Source organism: Malus domestica, chromosome 05 (assembly GCF_042453785.1).
Source record: "Malus domestica chromosome 05, GDT2T_hap1".
In the NCBI taxonomy this organism is placed as follows: Eukaryota; Viridiplantae; Streptophyta; class Magnoliopsida; order Rosales; family Rosaceae; genus Malus; species Malus domestica.
The window spans coordinates 22,507,394-22,525,642 of NC_091665.1; the positions used below are offsets into that span (position 1 = coordinate 22,507,394).

General features: G+C 38.1%; 1 protein-coding gene across 1 annotated transcript; it reads left to right on the top strand.

Moving 5' to 3' along the window:
• The first annotated feature begins 15,266 nt into the window (after positions 1-15,266).
• On the top strand, positions 15,267-16,505 carry LOC139196141 (uncharacterized). The gene is made up of 3 exons (XM_070821801.1): positions 15,267-15,516; positions 15,580-15,647; positions 15,804-16,505. Exons 1-3 carry the CDS (start codon positions 15,267-15,269, stop codon positions 16,503-16,505), a joined length of 1,020 nt encoding a protein of 339 aa, XP_070677902.1.
• Positions 16,506-18,249: the final 1,744 nt, after the last annotated feature.

The following is an 18,249-nucleotide window of genomic DNA, read 5'->3' on the forward strand; positions in this document are numbered from 1 at the left end:
ATGAACGATTTAATTAAATATGCACTTAATGTTTATTTTGAATAAAATTAATGTATTTTAATAAATATTTATATTAATTAATTATGCATGAATGGTTTGATGAAATAAGTTCTTGATTTATTAAGTATTTATGTGGTTTGAAAAAAAAAAAGACTGAATGAAAAAATTCAATTTTTTTTCTTCTAAAAAAATAAACAAAAAAAATAAAAAAAAGTATTGTGCGATAAAGATCTATCATGTGAGACAACTTTGTGCGATGACATACCTTCATCACTCTATGGGCGTCTGTGCAACGAATTATGGTTCATCGCACGAAGTGTTCTAAAAACACGACAAAGCATAGTTGGATGGCGCCAAATATGGAAGCACCATGTTTTGCACGATGGTGCTTTCGTCGCGCAAAGTTTTTTCACTTTATTGAATTTAACCAGAATGCAGGAAGGTAGAAGCTACAAAACAATTGCAGCAACTGCCTTCCTCCTGAAATTTCCAGCCAATTCTACATGTGTTGCCGTTAATGTCGGAGGTATATTTTTTTAAATAACTTATTTAATTTCCATTCATTTAAATTGTTTTGTTTGTAGTTTATAATTGTTGTGAGTTTATGTATTTGTATGCAAACATTTTTTTATGGAATTACAAAAAATGGTTTGCAATGTTCATATGAACTTAGTTTCTCGTTTGAGAATTAGTTGAATTTCACGAATGGATGTGAAAGCATGACTACAGTCCAATTAATTCTTGAATTGTCCCATAATTTGGACAGTTTGAGAATGCACAGTTAGATGTTGTATTTTGCGGTTCACGCATTAGAATTTGAACATGGGAAATTTGGTAGCATCTTTTTGCGTTTTTCAGGTGCATCGTAGTTTTTTGTATCTACGTTGTGCACTTGAAGAACTGCAGCGAGATGCTGCTAAAATTTTTCGATGATCGAACTTTAATGTGTTGGAACAGTAAATTACAACATGTAACTGTGCATTCTCGAATGAGATAGGACCTCTACCAGAGGCATAAGGTGGCATGTCATAATTGAAGTTGTTGTAACCCTTGTAAATTTTTATGTTTGCAGGTGATATGGACAAACAGTGGATACATAATCCTAACAGATGTGTTGATGATTATTTGGATGGAATAAATCAATTCATTGATTTTGCAATGGAAAACAACCAGGGTTCAACTCAAATTCGGTGTCCTTGTAGAAATTGTAACAACTCAATGATTGAATATTTTGAAACTGTTCAATACCATCATTTAGTCAGAAATGGGATGATGGAGACCTATACAGATAAATATATTGTGGACCCAAAAGAACAAATTATAGACATTATCAATAATGCTTTTCCAAACGCTAATTCGAATACGGATGAGGAAGTAAAAGATGACGTCCCTCCCATCATGGACAATGAAGCATATGAAAAATATGAAAAACTATTAAAAAGTGCCAAGCAAGAATTATACCCCGATTGCGAAGAATTTTCGGTGCTCACAGCCCTTGTTGAGTTTATGCATGGCAAAATAAAGTTTTGTATGTTGAACCAGTGTTTTGATTACTTTTTTGGGGTTTTCAAGATGATGCTTCCAAAGAACAATTGCCCGCCTAAAGATCATAAAAGTGCAAAGAAGGTGTTGAATAGTCTTGGATTAGGATATGAAAAAATTCACATGTGTTACATTTTGTTCTACAAAGAGAATAAAACGTTAGATAAATGTCATGTATGTAATGAGTCACGGTTTAAAACAACCTCTCATAATAGAACAACGAAGATTCCACAAAAAAGTTATGCGTTATCTCCTATTAAAGCCTAGGTTGCAGCGATTGTATATGTCGACGCACATTGAAAGCGACATGAGGTGGCATAAGGACAGACGAATGGATGATGATGTTATGAGACATCCTGCAGATGGAGAGACATGGAAACAGTTTGATCGGTTGTACCCTGATTTTACATGTGAGCCTCAGAACGTTAGATTGGGATTTCCAACATAAGGGTATAATCCGTTCGGGGATCTAAACCAAAACCACATCACTTGGCCAATCGTTGCAATTCTGTATAATTTGCCGCCTTCGAAGTGCATGAAAAAACAATATATGATGATGACATTGTTGATAACCGAAGATTCGGGCACATCTATTGATGTTTATTTGCAACCGTTGGTCGATGAACTGAAAGAATTATGGGAAAACGGTATTCCCACGTACGATAAATCTATCGGGAAGATGTTCACCTTGCGTGCAGCAATGATGTGGACAATAAACGATTTTCTCGTGTACGCTATGATGCTTGGATGGAGCAATAAGGGTTATTACGCATGCCCAATTTGTAAAGAGGACATAACATATGGTTGGCTCACAAGAAAAGTTTGTTACCTACGACATCGTAGATGGTTGTCGTGCGACAATGAGTAGCGTAAGAACGAGACAACCTTCTTCAAAGACACAGAGATTTAACCAAGACCCAGAGAATGGTCCAAAGATAATATTTTGGATCAAGTGAATCATTTGGATTTTGCTCCGTTGGGCAAATCCGTAAATAGGACAAGATCAGACACACATTTGAACTAGACACACAAGGCAAGATTGTTCGAGCTCCCGTATTAGTCGAAATTAAAATTGAGACACAACATCGATGTAATGCATGTTGAGAAGAATGTGTTTGATACACTGGTCAGAACTATACTAGACATCGAGGAAAAAACAAAGGATACAATAAAAGTTCGGATCGATCTGGAAAAAATGGGCATTAAGCTAAGTTTATGGATGACGAGGGACGGGGACATAGACAGAAAGAAGCTTGCATTGTTTTTGGTGAAACCGAATAAGAGGAAAGAGTTTTTGTAGTTTCTATCTTCTGTACAGTTTCCGGATGGGTATGCTTCAAACATCAGCCGTTGCGCAAACATGGATAGAGGCAAATTTTCAGGTCTCAAGAGTCATGATTGTCATGTGATACTTTAACGCCTTCTCATTGTGGGAATTCGACACCTCTTGCCCGAAGATGTGGTGAAGCCGATTATATTGTTGGTGAGATATTTTTCTCAATTAATTGCAAGATCTTTGCATAAGTCCTATGTTAAACAGTTGCGCGACGATATTATTGAAGTGCTATGCAAGTTTGAACAAATATTTCCTCCAACCTTCTTCACAAGCATGATCCACGTCATGATTCACTTGCAGGAGGAGGCACTTCTAGTCGGACCCATCAACTATCGATGGATGTATCCGATAGAAAGGTATTTAATCGCCATACATACTTTAGTTCAAGATGTATGTACAATTTGACTAATTTTACACGTTATTTTGTGTATTGATGCAGACTACTGGGTGAATTAAAAAAAGTGTACAAAACATGGCAAAGCCTGAAGGATCAATCGTGGAGGCATGGGTCGCATTTGAGTCGCTTAGATTTTGTGTAATATACCTAGAAGACATTGAGACTATGTTCAATCGACAGCATAACAATAATGACGGTGGTGTGAGAAGTGAAAACTTTCTGTTTTTGCCCAAATTGCACGACCCTTTGGCAAACCAATTAGAAGGGAGTTGTTTAACAAAATAGACATGAAGGTAGCACACTAGTTTGTACTTAACAATTGTGACGAGACAATTGTTTACCTAGATGAGCATGAAGAGTTGATGAAGCAGGAACATCCTTCACATTTATATGCCAAGAAGCACCATGAATTGTTTCCTCGTTGGTTTCGTGACAATGTAAGTTGTTCGTGTTTTGAGTTATTTGCATAATTGTAAATGGTAAACTAACACGTCAACTTTTTATCATTAATTTAGGTGAAGAAATTGAAGGGCATGAATTCACCCGCTCACACTGAAGAATTGTACAACTTGGCTATCGGGCCCCTAAGCGCATAATTGTACTCTGGTTGTCATGTAAACGGCATCAAGTTTTTGGTAGCTGATCCCGATGACAAGCTGTGTACATAAAATAGTAGGGTACATGTCCAGGTGCGGGTGATATTGCAGACATTGATTTCTATGGAAAACTTACAAGTGTTATGCAATTGCTTTACAAAGATCGTTGTCAAGTTATCCTGTTTAAGTGTCGCTGGTTTGATACAAACCCACATAGGGCTGGAGGTGTTAAGCGAAACGATAGTTTTATATCGGTCAACACTAACATATGTTGGTATAATGACGACCCCTACATTTTGGCAACAATGGCCAAACAAATTTTCTATATATATATGACCCTAAGGGCGGGAGGGGATGGAAAGTAGTTCAAAAGATTGAGCACAGAGGACTATATGATATTCTGAACCTAGATCCTACTAACGATGACGATTCTGGCGACGTTGCTGACCAACAACTGGAGACTTCAATGGAACTTGGTGCATATACACTGTAGGATATGACTATTGTACAAGAACCGTATCAGGTAGCCGGAGGTCCTGAAATCAAAATACCGATCGACTCCACTATGATTGACCTCAGGATCTACCGCGATACAATGTTGGATATTTTGTTTATTTGGAATATAATCGAAAATGGATTAAGATTGAATGGTGAACTACGAAGGGCTTGATCCCACTCAAGGGTACGTAGGTAGTCTAACAGAAGTTAGATACTACCCTAAAAAATCAAGAATTAATTTTTTTTTTTTTTTGAGAAGTTGTTTTAATAGAAGAAATTTGGGGATTAAATTGATAATTTAATCGTATGTTTTGATAATTAAAATATGGATATAGTTTTGTGAGGAATTAAGGGATTGAGGTTGAGAATCATGATTAATGGTAGTAAATTAAACAAGAGTTTAATTTGGACCAATCACCGATATTATTTTCCAAAATAAATATTTCAGAGTGGGGCGTTACCGTTCAACCAAGAAGAAGATCAGGAGGGGGTTGCTAGAAATGACGGGAATGGGTTCGTGGGTGGCAGTAGAGGAAAAAAACACATAAATTAGATGTTTGAATTCCAATAGGATTTATCATTTATTTTTTATATTTTAATGTCTTGGGTAATTTTTAGTTTCATTTCTATTTATTTATAAAAGTTTTTTACTTTGTCAAGTAATTAATTAAGGGTAAATTTTCTTTTTATAAACTGATTTTTTTACTGAAGGGGTATTTGGGAAAGTGAATTAAACTATTAGGGGATGTTAGTGTTACTTATTAAACGTGAGGGAGTTTTGTGAAAACTGAATAAACCCTCAAAGGGTGTTTGTGTAATTAACCCGCAATTGTAGTGTAACATTACGTTTCTTATAATTGACATTATGTTGTAAAAGGATTAATCGTTAAGGTGAGAAGCCTGTTAACATTTATTTTTGCTCATAACACTTTTTCGTAAAGCTTTTATAAATAAGCAATTTGTTGTTTGTCGAACGACTAAATTTATAGTTTTACTTTGTACAAAGTACTTTTGATACTAAATAGAGTGCTCTACTGTCAAATAGAAAAATGCTTTCAAGAAACTTTTCTCATATGCCCGTGAACTCAGAAGAGCCTAGAAGCTTTGAACTCAAAGAAAGAAAAAATATTTCTAAAGTTTTGTGAAAGCCAGAGGCATTTTGGACTTTTAAATTAACAAAACAAGGATAGTTTAGGCATGTAAAATTTTTCATTAAACAGGCCAAGTGCTTCCCGTGATTAACTTTGGCAGCACTAGATGCTTCTGAAAATAAAACTCTCAATGTGCTCCTACTTTTACCCAAAACACTTTTAAAAAATTTGTCAAATATTTTTTAAATGAAAGTGCTTTTACTCTTTGAAAGCGTTTTTAACTCTCCCAAAAATATATCGAAACAAACCCTTAGCCTTTGCTCATATGTCCTTGATATACTTTACTAACAAACAAACCATGTTGATGATAATCAATTTGCAGACCTAAGAACTAATGTGTAAAGCCCAATATCCTTCACCGAAAAATCTTTGGACAATTGAGACATAGCAACTTCAACAGATATGGTACATAATTCATACTTCGCAGTTAAAAGGATGACAATAGTACATTGATCATACTTAATAAAAAGGGAAGGATCTGTAAAAGATGCTCTGAAACCCAAACTAGGCAATAATTTTGTAAACAATCTCATTCTAGGCTCTTCGAGCTTTTTAAGACCATATAAAGATTTCTCAAATTTTCACACAAAATAAGGATGAATAGAACCAGTGCACCTCTGAGGTTGAGCCATATAAACGCCGTTCTTCTAATATTCAGATCCACGTACCTTCCTTAGTTTGCAACCAAATTTGGGTGCCAGAGCAAGAAGTCTCTTAGCCACTAATCTTGCCTTACACCTAAATACATAACCTTATGTATTCTTCTTGATCTTGTAAATTCATTTGCACTCTGTGTCCAAGGTAAGCAGCCAATAGTGAATGAAAAATAGAGGATTTAGGCTTGAAGTATGGTAGTTGATAGAGGCCATTGTTACTCAGTCCTTGTATACATATAGAAATATCATCAACAATAATTAAGCATCTATTCTCTTTGCCTAGAAACCCAACATATTCATAGATAAAGGACACTAAGAAAATTGTGGAAGATGAAAGACTAAATTGAATTTTAGATTGATAAGTCAGAGAGACCAAATAGGATTGACCAATATGTGTTATCTGTAAGCCTTAACCATTGGCAGCAGTTATAGTTTCAGTAGCAGTAAAAGGGGCATTAGACAGGGATATATGTTATCTGTAAGCCAAAACTTTTGTTGTGGAGCAACGGGGTGATGAAAAGCAACCTTTGCAAAATGTTGTGGTTGTGCAGATTCTACTGAAAGAGGTTGTATAAAGTGATACGAATGTTATATGAATAAGGCTACAACAACCTGATAGAAGTGGATATTGTGCAGAATATTAACTGTTTGGTGATGAGTGCTTGCAAAAGCAAGTTTATGTTGTTTGATGACAAATTTATTACCCTTCAATGTATTGGAAAGTGAAGGGAGAAGTATTTGTTTGATTGCAAGTAACGACAGAATGCCTCTTCTTTGAATACAGCTAGTAGACAATAACATAAATTCAACCTCTAGATAACAAAAAAAGGATCATGATAACCTTGAAATGAGGGCCTTGAAAATTCCAGGATACTGCAGGTGAGCAGGGGGGAAATGAATGATCTTGAAAAGCAGAAAAGGATAAACCCTTACAGTCATTTCTGCCCTTGCCCTTATATCTGTAGTTGTTACTGTTAGGTTGATATAATAGGTATATTTTGTATCTCTTTTACCTATTAATTTAGTCATGGTTTGATATAAAACAGTTGGATTTGATGTATTTTGTGTGAATTTTATAGAAGTTATTTTTTCGGAGAAAACTGGATTTTTTTAGAAGAATTACAAGGAAAGCACGAAAGAATAACGAAGTGGACTGATGCTATGTGAGAGTGGTGCTGGAATTTGGGCCTTATCAAATTAAGTCCAATTTGGGCTTCATAAAAACTGGCGTTGGACTATTCCAAGGAGGGGAAGGTTTTTAATCCCCTTATCAAGAAGGTTGCAGCTGAAATAAAATAGGAGGGGGGTTTTAAAGGAAAGACAAAAGGCACATTAAAAGGGGGGAAGAATCATGCAGCCGCAAGAGGGGAGAAGGTGGCAGTTTTGGGGTTTATCGCATACGGTTCCAGAATTGGGGTTTTGGGTTTCTTTATGTCATCGAATTCATCCATGTTTGTCATTAGTTTAATCATGAACTAAGTCCTTTTGCTAGGATCAGGGTGTACTCTTATCATAAACATCTAACTCTTATTATTTCATATTGATCTCGGTTGTTTTCCATGTTGAGTAAATGTTATTGTGCTTTATTGTTATCAAATAACTGGCCATTATTTGTGTGAAGAACTAAATTGGGACTGACAGGTTGAGTTTAGTAGATTGCTTCTCATAACGATTACCATGAATTACATAATTGAGTAGACATACTGGTTATGATTTGTGTAGTATTGTGAAATTATCCATTTAGCGTAAAGGGCTTCGATTATCTACTTTTGTGGCTAGACATAGCATGGGTAGATAGTTAGAAACACAGTTAGTATATTCTGAAAGGAAATATTGACGAATCAAGGGATAATTGCTAGCAACATGGGAATAATTTGAGTTTAATATGAATAACGGGATTAAATGGGATTGAGAATGAGGAACCTGGTGTCCTAGTGCTTCAATATATTAATTTTTCATAATTCATTCACTTTTACTTCGTGTTTGTTCAATTGATACTTTCAATTTCGTTTGGGTTTTTGCATATTTGAATTTGTCATCGTTATCCATCTTTTATTTAAGTTTAGTTTGAAGTCAATCTCAATAGTAAATTTAGGTTAATCCGATCCTTGTTTGAACGACACTCTACTTATCACTATATTACTTGGACGATATTGTACACTTGCAATTATCAACAACAGTTACCTTTAGAACCATTGAAACTACTAGAAGAAAATTTGAATTGATCCATAGTTCTTTATCATCTGGAAACCAGGTGGTGGTTCAGTTGTAAAAGCAGACACATTAGGAGCTAATCCAACATTAGAATCCACAAGTGAGTGAACATGGCACTACTACAAAAACTGTCTTCAATAGAATTAGTTTATAGCATTTTTTGTCATATTCTACATTTAATAGAAATTAATAAACTTCATATAGCGTTTATAAACAACATGCTATAATCATCGCAAAGATTTAAGTGGTTTGCCCCTCAAAATTAGGCTACATCCACTGTTTCTTAGATTATATTTGTTGATGCACAAAACCGGAGGGGTCTTGGAACAACGTAAATCCAACCGTGAATCTGCAAGAAAGTAAATAACACAAGATGTATTGTGGTTCACCCCAATATTTGGGCTATGTCCACACTGATATTGTATTTCTCTAGGATGTTGAAGAGGGAGAGAGAGAGCTTCTCTGTGAGGATGAGAGCTCTGAGAGGGTGAGGGTATGGCCTAAGAATTGGCCTCCCCCATTGTGAGGGTGAGGAGTCCCTTTTATAGAATAAGGGCTCATCACTTATTACATATTTGCCCCTTTCTTTATTACATAATTACACTTAAGTCCCCCGAGTATTTATACGAGATCTAAATACGGAGGCCCTAAGTATGGTACAAACAGTAGTCCCCCAAGTCTTCAGTCAAGAGAGTCTTTTGGCTGGAAACTTGAAATTCAGTCCATGTGTGGGTCGAAGTAACTAGATGTCGTCTAAGACTGATACTCTATATGAGGCGGTGCTCAATCTGAAATGATGCTCAACTAGAAGTAGCACATGTTGCGAGGCTACTCGGCTTGTGGCTTATGTTGCCTTGGTTGGCTCTGCTTGTTGCGTTGAAGGTGAGGGAGTCCCTTTTATAGAATAAGGGCTCGCTTCTCAATACATAAATATGGGTTAGAGTTGATGTTCGCGGCGAGGCGGTTGCTCAGTTGGCGACGATGCTCTCTAATGAAGTTGAGGGAGTCCCTTTTATAAAATAAGGGCTCGCTCCTCAGTACATGAATAATGGGTTAGAAGTGATGTTCACGGTGAGGCGGTTGCTCAGCTGGCGGCGATGCTCTCTAATGAAGGTGAGGGAGTCCCTTTTATAAAATAAGGGCTCGCTCCTCAGTACATGAATAATGGGTGCTCTCTAATGAAAGTGAGGGAGTCCCTTTTTTAATATAAGGGCTCGCTCCTCGGTACATAAATAATGGGCTAAGTCCCCCAAGTATTTTTCATGAGGCCCAATATATGGTACATAATGTAGTCCCCCAAGTTTTCAATCAATAGAGGCTGTTGGCTGGAGACTTCAAATTCAATCCATGTATGGGCTGAAATGGCGGTTGTTCGGAGGCGGTCTTTGTAGACCATGAACTGAAGCTTTGTAGGTGAAGCTTTGCAAGTTGAAGCTTTAAAGCTAGAGCTCTGTAAATGAAGCTTTTGTAAATGAAGCTTTTGAAGCTAGGGCTCTGTAAATGAAGCTTTTGAGGCCGATTGACATGAGTGATGCTCATGAATGTTTATGTTGATTGACATGAGTGATGCTCATGGATGTTGACATGAGTGATGCTCATGAATGTTGACATGAGTGATGCTCATGAATGTTGACATGAATGATGCTCATGAATGTTTATGTATGATTGACATGAGTAATGCTCATGAAATGTTTATGTATGATTGACATGAGTAATGCTTATGTATAATTTTGGAGTACTGGGCGTACTTTTGATCACCTGGTTGGTGATAATAGCAGCAGGCTGCCGAATAATTTTGGAGTACTAGGCATACTTTTGATCACCTAGTTGGTGATAATAGCGGTAGGGTGCTGAATAATTTTGGAGTACTGGGCGTACTTTTGATCACCTGGTTGGTGATAATAGCGGCAGGCTGCTGAATAATTTTTTGTAGTACTAGACGTACTTTTGATCACCTGGTTGATGATAATAGAGGGCCTGGCTCTTTTGGGCATATGGGCCTTCGCTCTCCATATAGTATTCCAGCCCATTATTTTGGGCTTGCCATTTTTTTTAACTACTATCTACTGGGATTTATACAGATGTCTGCAAAAGATAAAAAAAAGTAAATTACATTATTAAAAAAAAAGGTTTCGACACAAAAGCTTCGACAATTGTAGATCGTTGGTGCATTGCTTTTACTTTTGCTTTTGTTTTCTGCTTTGCTTTTTTGCTTTCATTTTCTGCTTTACTTTTGCTTTCTTCTTTTCTCTTTCTGCTTTGCTTTTGCTTTCATTTTTCTCTTCTTCCGTTTGGCATATGGCAGACAACACAAAGGAAAATAATAATAGAAATATTGTAAGAAAACTTATCTTCTTCCTGTTTTTCGCACCTCTATCTGTCTCTGTCTCTGTGCTTTCAGTCTTGTCAAAACCGAATCTGGCACCAAAGTAGAAAGCCACCGAAAGCAACCATGCATCGCTGTGCACAGCTACCAGAGACAACCAGTCCTTTTCTTGCATTCCATCTCGGGCAAAGTTGATGCCCAAAGCAGGTTCTGGGAGCTTTGGAGGAACTTCTTCAGCAGGTAGATTAACCTCTCATTCTTCATTCGGGAATCCATACAAACAAATATTCTCCTTTTCAGGATCGCATTGCTGGTAAAAATGTTCAACATCAGTGGTGAAAGCTTTGATCAAACACAAGTTTAGGCATAGCTTTGATCCCCCGAGTACATGCTCACACTTAAGCCATTTCCGGGGACTTTTGATCCACAGCTATGACATTATGTATGTTTCGGGCACACATAAGGTCCAAGAGAAACGTTCTTGTGTGAAGGATGTTGGCAATAACAATGGTAGGTGCCATCACACCTTTTACAAAACATAAGTTTGTTTGGATCTCCAACTCTTCGGCATACATCACAAATTCGGCACAGGGGGCATGTCCATGAACTCCAGTGAAATAGATCTCTGTGTTGAGACCAAACCTTTACGCAGTTCTTGTGGTACTTTTTGCCGCAAGTTTTGCATGGAAGCTCTTGCTCTCTCACTTCCTTCATTTTCACCACAAAAGCATATCCGGCACATAACGTTCACATTGGACTTAGCCTGCTTTTCAACCACAACGCCTCTTGAGGTGTCCGACAAATACCCAGACTTGAATCGTCGAGCAAAGTTCTCAGTCGCCACCATATACGCAGTAGCCTTGTGCTGGAGCGCGACACGTTTGGCCTGAGAGGAGGCGGCGGCAGCAACCGACTTATCGTCAACAATGGCAGCGGCGTAACCATCTCCGACAGCAAAAGACATAGCCGGTTGGGGAAACAGCGGAGGCGGCGGGGCGACCTTCGGAACGGTGACCTGGACCGTTTTGCCATCATGGTGAGCCCTAATTCCGGAGGGATCGAAAAGAAAGTCGTGAACTCGAAGCACATCTTCGAGGACAAGGTCTTGGCATTCCCGACGGGGAAGGTTCGCGGTAAGGCCCTAACGCACAGTTGCAGATTCGCTGGCTTTGCACTTCCACTGACGCATCAACATCTTTCTTATAAATCCCAGAAGGCATCTTGACCACGGAGACTGTGGTTTAACCCATTGGCGGGGATACTACTCGCCTTCACGACATCTTGACCATGAAGATCACCATCAACCCACAAACTGTTCCCTTCTGCGCTTGTCACGATCCTTTACCTCACAGTCGGTCACCATAGACTCGCAATTGTCGTCCTATTTGCTGCGCGGGGGTGCACCAGACAAAGAAGATGGGGGTGCGGAGGACAAGGAGACGGATGAAGAATGTTTCAAAGGTTAAAACCTGGAAACCCAAAATCTCTGCTTGGAGCTGAGGCTTAAAGAAACTTCAGAGATAGCACAAAAATGACTGAAAATGTAAGTAAAACTCACAAATCCCAAATCTCAAAGTATTCCAACTGGGAGAGAGTTCTTGGAATGGCAGAGAAATAGTGGGCTTTAACAAAAGTTGAAATGGAACACGAAAATCGAGGGAGAGAAAGAGAGATGTGTTTAATGGAGGTGTTTTGATGGAAAACTAGAATAAACTGGGGTTGAATTGTATTTGATAGTACTGGAAGTTGTTTTTGGGTTGTGTAGATTCACGGTTGTGAGATGAAAAAAATGAAAGAGAACCGACATGATTTTTTGTGTCGATTCCCACAGACGGCGCCAAATGTTGATGCATAAAACCGGAGGGGTCTTGGAACAACGTAAATTCGACCGTGAATCTGCAAGAAAGTAAATAACACAAGATGTATCGTGGTTCACCCCAATGTTTGGGCTACGTCCACACTGATATTGTATTTCTCTGGGATATTGAAGAAGGAGAGAGAAAGCTTCTCTGTGAGGATGAGAGCTCTGAGAAGGTGAGGGTATGACCTAAGAATTGGTCTCCCCCATTGTGAGGGTGAGGAGTCTCTTTTATAGAATAAGGACTCCTCATTTATTACATATTTGCCCCTTCCTTTATTACATAATTACACTTAAGTCCCCCGAGTATTTATACGAGATCTAAATACGGAGGCCCTAAGTATGGTACAAACAATATTGATTACAAGACTGAATAAATAGCACTCAGCTAATACATGAATTATCTCTCCCTTTAGTTGTCGACCCCCAAACATGATGCCCTCATACCTTTATATAGCCCCTAATGAACCCCTCCCCCTCCAACCTTGGGTTCTTCCCACTTGGCATTTAATGGGCCACCTATGTAGACAAAAGTTCTGACACCTTTTTTCTTTTTCTTCCGACATTCGCTAGTGAAGTGACAGGTGTTCAACTAATATGGCAGGCCTTTTTAAAGTAGTGAGAGCTGAGTAGGACGCTCGACCTTGGTTACTCAACTTTGTCTTTTCAAGCGTTCTTCCGACCACCTTTATGTCACATCCAAGCTCTTATCACTGACTGTAAATCACCACGTGGTCTGATTAACACCTTACTAGACCAGTACTCAAAGATTTAAGTTGTCAGCCTACCCATATGCCATCGACGTTTGACAAGATCTTCACTTACTCTAGCCGGGTAGAGCTCTGAGGCGCTCGGCATTTCCTTATTCTAAGCCTCATTTGTCCTTGGGCTCTTTGGTCTCTCTTGGGATTTTTGTGATCCAACTTCTGGCTTGTGCCATTATATGGCCTAAAAGTACCTAGCATTAACAAGTCCCCAATTCTTTGGTCAAGGGTTCTTCCTTAGGTGTGAAGTTTCTTAGGTTGGTCAGTACTGTAAATGGTGCTTGGTTGGGCGAGCGTTTCAAGTGTGATTACCATCATTCTTCCAATTCTCTCTCTCTTTTTTCATGCATTTAGAAATCGTTCCTCAAAAGTTCTTTACACATCGCCATCGTTTCTTCAGGTTTTACACTCTTTACGTTTCGTGAACTACTTGATTTTGTTGTGTTTGGTTAATTTTAGCCATGAGATTCATATTCCCAGTCATCACCAACACTTGGTACCCCTAGTGAATAAGATAGGGTAGGACCCTTGGACATAGGTAGATTGCACATGTCCCTTCCACTTTCATACAATCCTCAGCTAATGTAGAGCTTTTATACCATTAGCTAACCCTTAACCCAAAAAACTAACGTCTTCAAAGCAGTCTTTCTTCAAAATACTCATCGACTCTTCATCCCTAAAATGGGCCTACCGACCGACATATGCGATCGGATAACATATCACATATCCCGCTTTCATATATCTTCACACTTTCTTCATTCTTTTTGCAGTCTAAAAAACTTTTCTTAGTGCATTAAAATCCATCTCAGGTCACTATAAACTCTTATTTTGATATCTTCTAATAGAAACTCGCCTTCTTGCTCAGGTGTTATCGTCAGTAGATAGGTTGGGGAGAAATCTTGTAGAGTTTAGTGGATAAGTGTTACATGGTGCTCGCAGCAAGTTCTTCTGGACTAAGTCCTTCCTTTCGTACCAACACGCCCTCTTCCCTGGTAATACTTACAGGGCGACTTTCCTTCTCAAATAAGTGGTCAGGCCATTCAACAACTACTGGGGTTTAGCGTGAGCGACCCTCCAAGCGTCTGCACGAACCAATCGGTGGTCACTTTGGTATTCAACTTTACTGCTGAAGCATAACATACCATTGCCGACATTGATCTATTCTAACCATTTTTATCCCCGTAAAGGTAAGGAATTTCATCACCAGCATCTTCTGGTTAATGGTCATGTCCATCTACGTAAAGAACGGTTGTCCCAATATCACATTATTAGACCATCTCCAATGATTGGGCTAAAAGCCAAATATTTTAGCCCGAAAAATTTAGCTTTTAGCCCAGAAACAGCTTTTTTGCTCCAACCGTTTTGGCCTAAAATTTTAGCCTAGGATTATTAAAGAATGAACTTAGACTATTTTTTTTTTCTTAAATTAAATTTAAAAAAAAATAAATAAATATGTAGACTATCGTAAATTAATTTTATGAACATTTTAATCTAAAAAAATTTAAATTCTGATAAATATTGAAAAATCACTAAATTTTTCACAAAGCAAGCCTTCAACTTTTACCAATCTTTCAACCCTGGGCTAACTTTCAATTCACCAACCGTTCAACACCAAATTTTCAATTCACCAACCGTTCAACACCAAACTTTCAACTTTCACCAACTATTCCACTTTCATCAATCATCCTCTATATAAACATATGTCCAATATTTGTTGATCACACAACCTTTCAACCTTCAATGATCCTCTATATTCACCAATCTTTCAACTTTTAAAGACTTTTTGTTTCCTAAAAATCCTCAATATCTCATTAGTGGGTGATAGAAGAAGACGTAGCATGGCAATGCAGATGGCATAATACCAAGCAAGGATCGAGATTTAAGATGCAGAATTGTTCAACACCAAAGTTAAACTTATCAACTCGTTTATGCAATCTGAACACCATGGCGAATCTAGCCATCGTGGTTCTGTCACTGGGCGTTCATATGAACAGCGTGATAGAGAAGAGTTTCATGACCGAATGATGAAAGATTATTTCATTGAGCGTCCGAGATTTCCTGCTCATGATTTTCGGAGGCGGTTTCGGATGAGGAGAGAGCTTTTTGAAAGCATCTTGAATGCAGTTGTTAATCATGACCATTACTTTGCAAAGAGGCTAGATGCCATAAGCCGACATGGTCTATCACCTCATTAGAAGCTCACATCTGCTTTTCGCATGCTAGCTAATGGGTGCTCTGCAGACTTAACTGACGAGTATTGCCGACTTGCAGAAAGTACTGCTATTGAGAACCTGAAGCGCTTCTGTAAGGCAATTGAAGGCATATATGGAGCCACATACCTCCGCAACCCAAATCGTGAAGACTTGAAGAGGCTTCTACGCAAGGAAAACAAAAGAGGCTTCCCTGGCATGATAGGAAGTATTGATTGTATGCATTGGGAGTGGAATAATTATCCTACTGCTTAGGCTGGCCAATTCAACGTCCGTCATAACAAGCCAACTATCGTGCTCGAGGCTGTGGCGTCTTACGACACATGGATTTGGCATGCTTTCTTCGGCGCTCCTGGATCAAACAACGATATCAACGTTCTTTGGTCTTCTCCTTTGTTCGATAATGTTGTCAATGGATGGGCACCAGAATTTCGGTACAAGGTAAATGGTAATAGGTATAAGCTAGTTTACTACCTAACTGATGGTATTTATCCTAATTGGTCTACCTTTGTCATAAGTTTTTCTCATCCCTATAGTGCAAAGAAGAAATTATTTTCACAGAGGCAAGAGTCTTATAGGAAGGATGTGGAGAGAGCGTTTGGGATCCTACAAGCTCGATGGGCCATTGTTAGAGGGCTTGCACAATTTTGGAAGTCTGAAAACCTCCATTCAATCATGATGACGTGCATAATTTTGCACAACATGATTGTGGAAGATGAGTACATCGAAATTGAAGAAGATTCAGACGAAGATGTGGATGATGACCAACCAACACATGCGAGAGCTATTGCAAGAGATCTTGAATATCTCACTTCAACGACATATGAGACCCAACAGGATAGGGTCACCTTGAGTGAGTATATGAGACGTTTAAATAGAATTCAAGCTCCTCAATGTCATGACACACTTCGTAAGGATTTGGTTGAGCATGTATGGCACCGAGAAGGTGAACGTTGATGATGTTGGTTAAGCATTTATGTAATAATTTTAAGTGTACTATGTTGTTATTTTCTAGTAATAAATTTAAGTGTCTTCTAGTGCAAAGTATTTTATCTAGTACGTTGGATAAATTATTGAATGGAGGTTGAATTATTGAAGGCATCTATTCTACATCAAAGTGTGGAATAATAAGACATAAATTATTGGATAATTAATAAGACATAAATTTAATAAAGTACATAAACCACATAAACTTAATACAACCGATAATTCATAAACCACATAATTAATAAACTACATAAACTTAATACAAACGACAATTAATAACCTTAATTAATAAAGCACATAATTCATATACTACATAGACTTAACAATCATATCCATCATCTTCACTTGGTGATGGACTTCGTTGAAATGTTGGGATATAGGGTTCAGAGGATTCATCATCTTGAAACATACTCCTTGAGGCAGACTTTCGCATAATTTCCTTTTGCTTACCACGTAAGAACTTCTTCCTCTCTTGAGTGTATTTGTTGAGGTCCTTCATCATGAATTCAATTTCAAACCTATTTTCCTCCCTATCCGAGACTTCCTTCATTTGCAAACGCATTCGGTCCACTTCTTCTTGGCGAGCGCTATGAGTTTCGTTCAATTTTGCAATTCCGGTATCAAAGTGTCCACTCATTGGATCTTGGGACTTCCCTTTTCTCTTTGCTTCCTTTTGCTTATCTCTTCTCAAGGGCCTTGCAAAAGAAGGAGATGGGGTCATTTCATCGACACCTTCATCTCCGGCATTTGTCTGTGCAGCTTCACGTTGAAATAATCTTCTCCATTTTTGGTCCGCATCGGTTCCCCACCTCGAACAATCCTTGAGGACATCCCAAGCATGTTGCAACTTAAAAGCTTGATTTTTTGGTGTTACTCTTGTCTTGTAAATTTCCATTGCTTTGTCACCCTATGCAAAAAATACATAAAAATAATTAGTTGCAACATAATATTATGTACATGACAAATAAAATATCAAGAACAAAACTCACAATTTCTATGGCGCTCCTTCCACTAGCCATGCCAACCACGGGTCTCTCCAAGCTTCCCTTCCATAAAGTGCATGCTTTATTGATAGTCTTCCACCAATCATAAACACCACCACCATCCCGCCCGCCGCCATTGCAGTTTTCTTGAAACTTTGCAATGATTTTATCTCACAAAACCTTCTTATTTTGATTTGTGCCAACTACACCATCTTCGCTAACAGAAACTCATGCCAAGCATAGAGCAACATCTTCCTCATAGGTCCAATTACGACCTCTAATATGTTCTCTTGCCATGTTGAACAATTTGGAAATGGAAAGAAATGGTAGAAAGATAAATTGGAAGAATTGTAAGAGAAAATTGAGTTTTGTGTGGGTGTTTGAACATATACATAGGTATTTATAGAGTTTTTTGGTGAATTTTGAGTTAAATAATTTTTTAAAATTATTTTAGCCGTTGGATTTAAATTTGGGCCGTTAGATCTTTTTTTTTACCGTTAGATTTGATTATATTTGATCTCAGCCGTTAGATTCAATGTATTTTAAAATAACATATTAAAAAAAATCAAATTTGAATCTAGATCGTTAGATCAACCAATGGTCCTTGAAAACTAGCCATCCGATTCAAAATGTAGCCGTTGGAATTCAGTGGGTGGCCGATAAACTGCTGACAACGGGGCCCACCCCTGTTGGGAACGAAATGCAGGTGCTTCGCGTGGGGTGCGTTGGAG

Bases quoted from the DNA above. Each gene is read 5' to 3' on its own strand.
- LOC139196141 (XM_070821801.1), top strand. From the start codon at position 15,267: ATGCAATCTGAACACCATGGCGAATCTAGCCATCGTGGTTCTGTCACT. The intron at 15,517-15,579 runs GTCTATCACCTC...GGTGCTCTGCAG, and splicing joins AGATGCCATAAGCCGACATG to ACTTAACTGACGAGTATTGC. The intron at 15,648-15,803 runs GCAATTGAAGGC...CCTACTGCTTAG, and splicing joins ACCTGAAGCGCTTCTGTAAG to GCTGGCCAATTCAACGTCCG.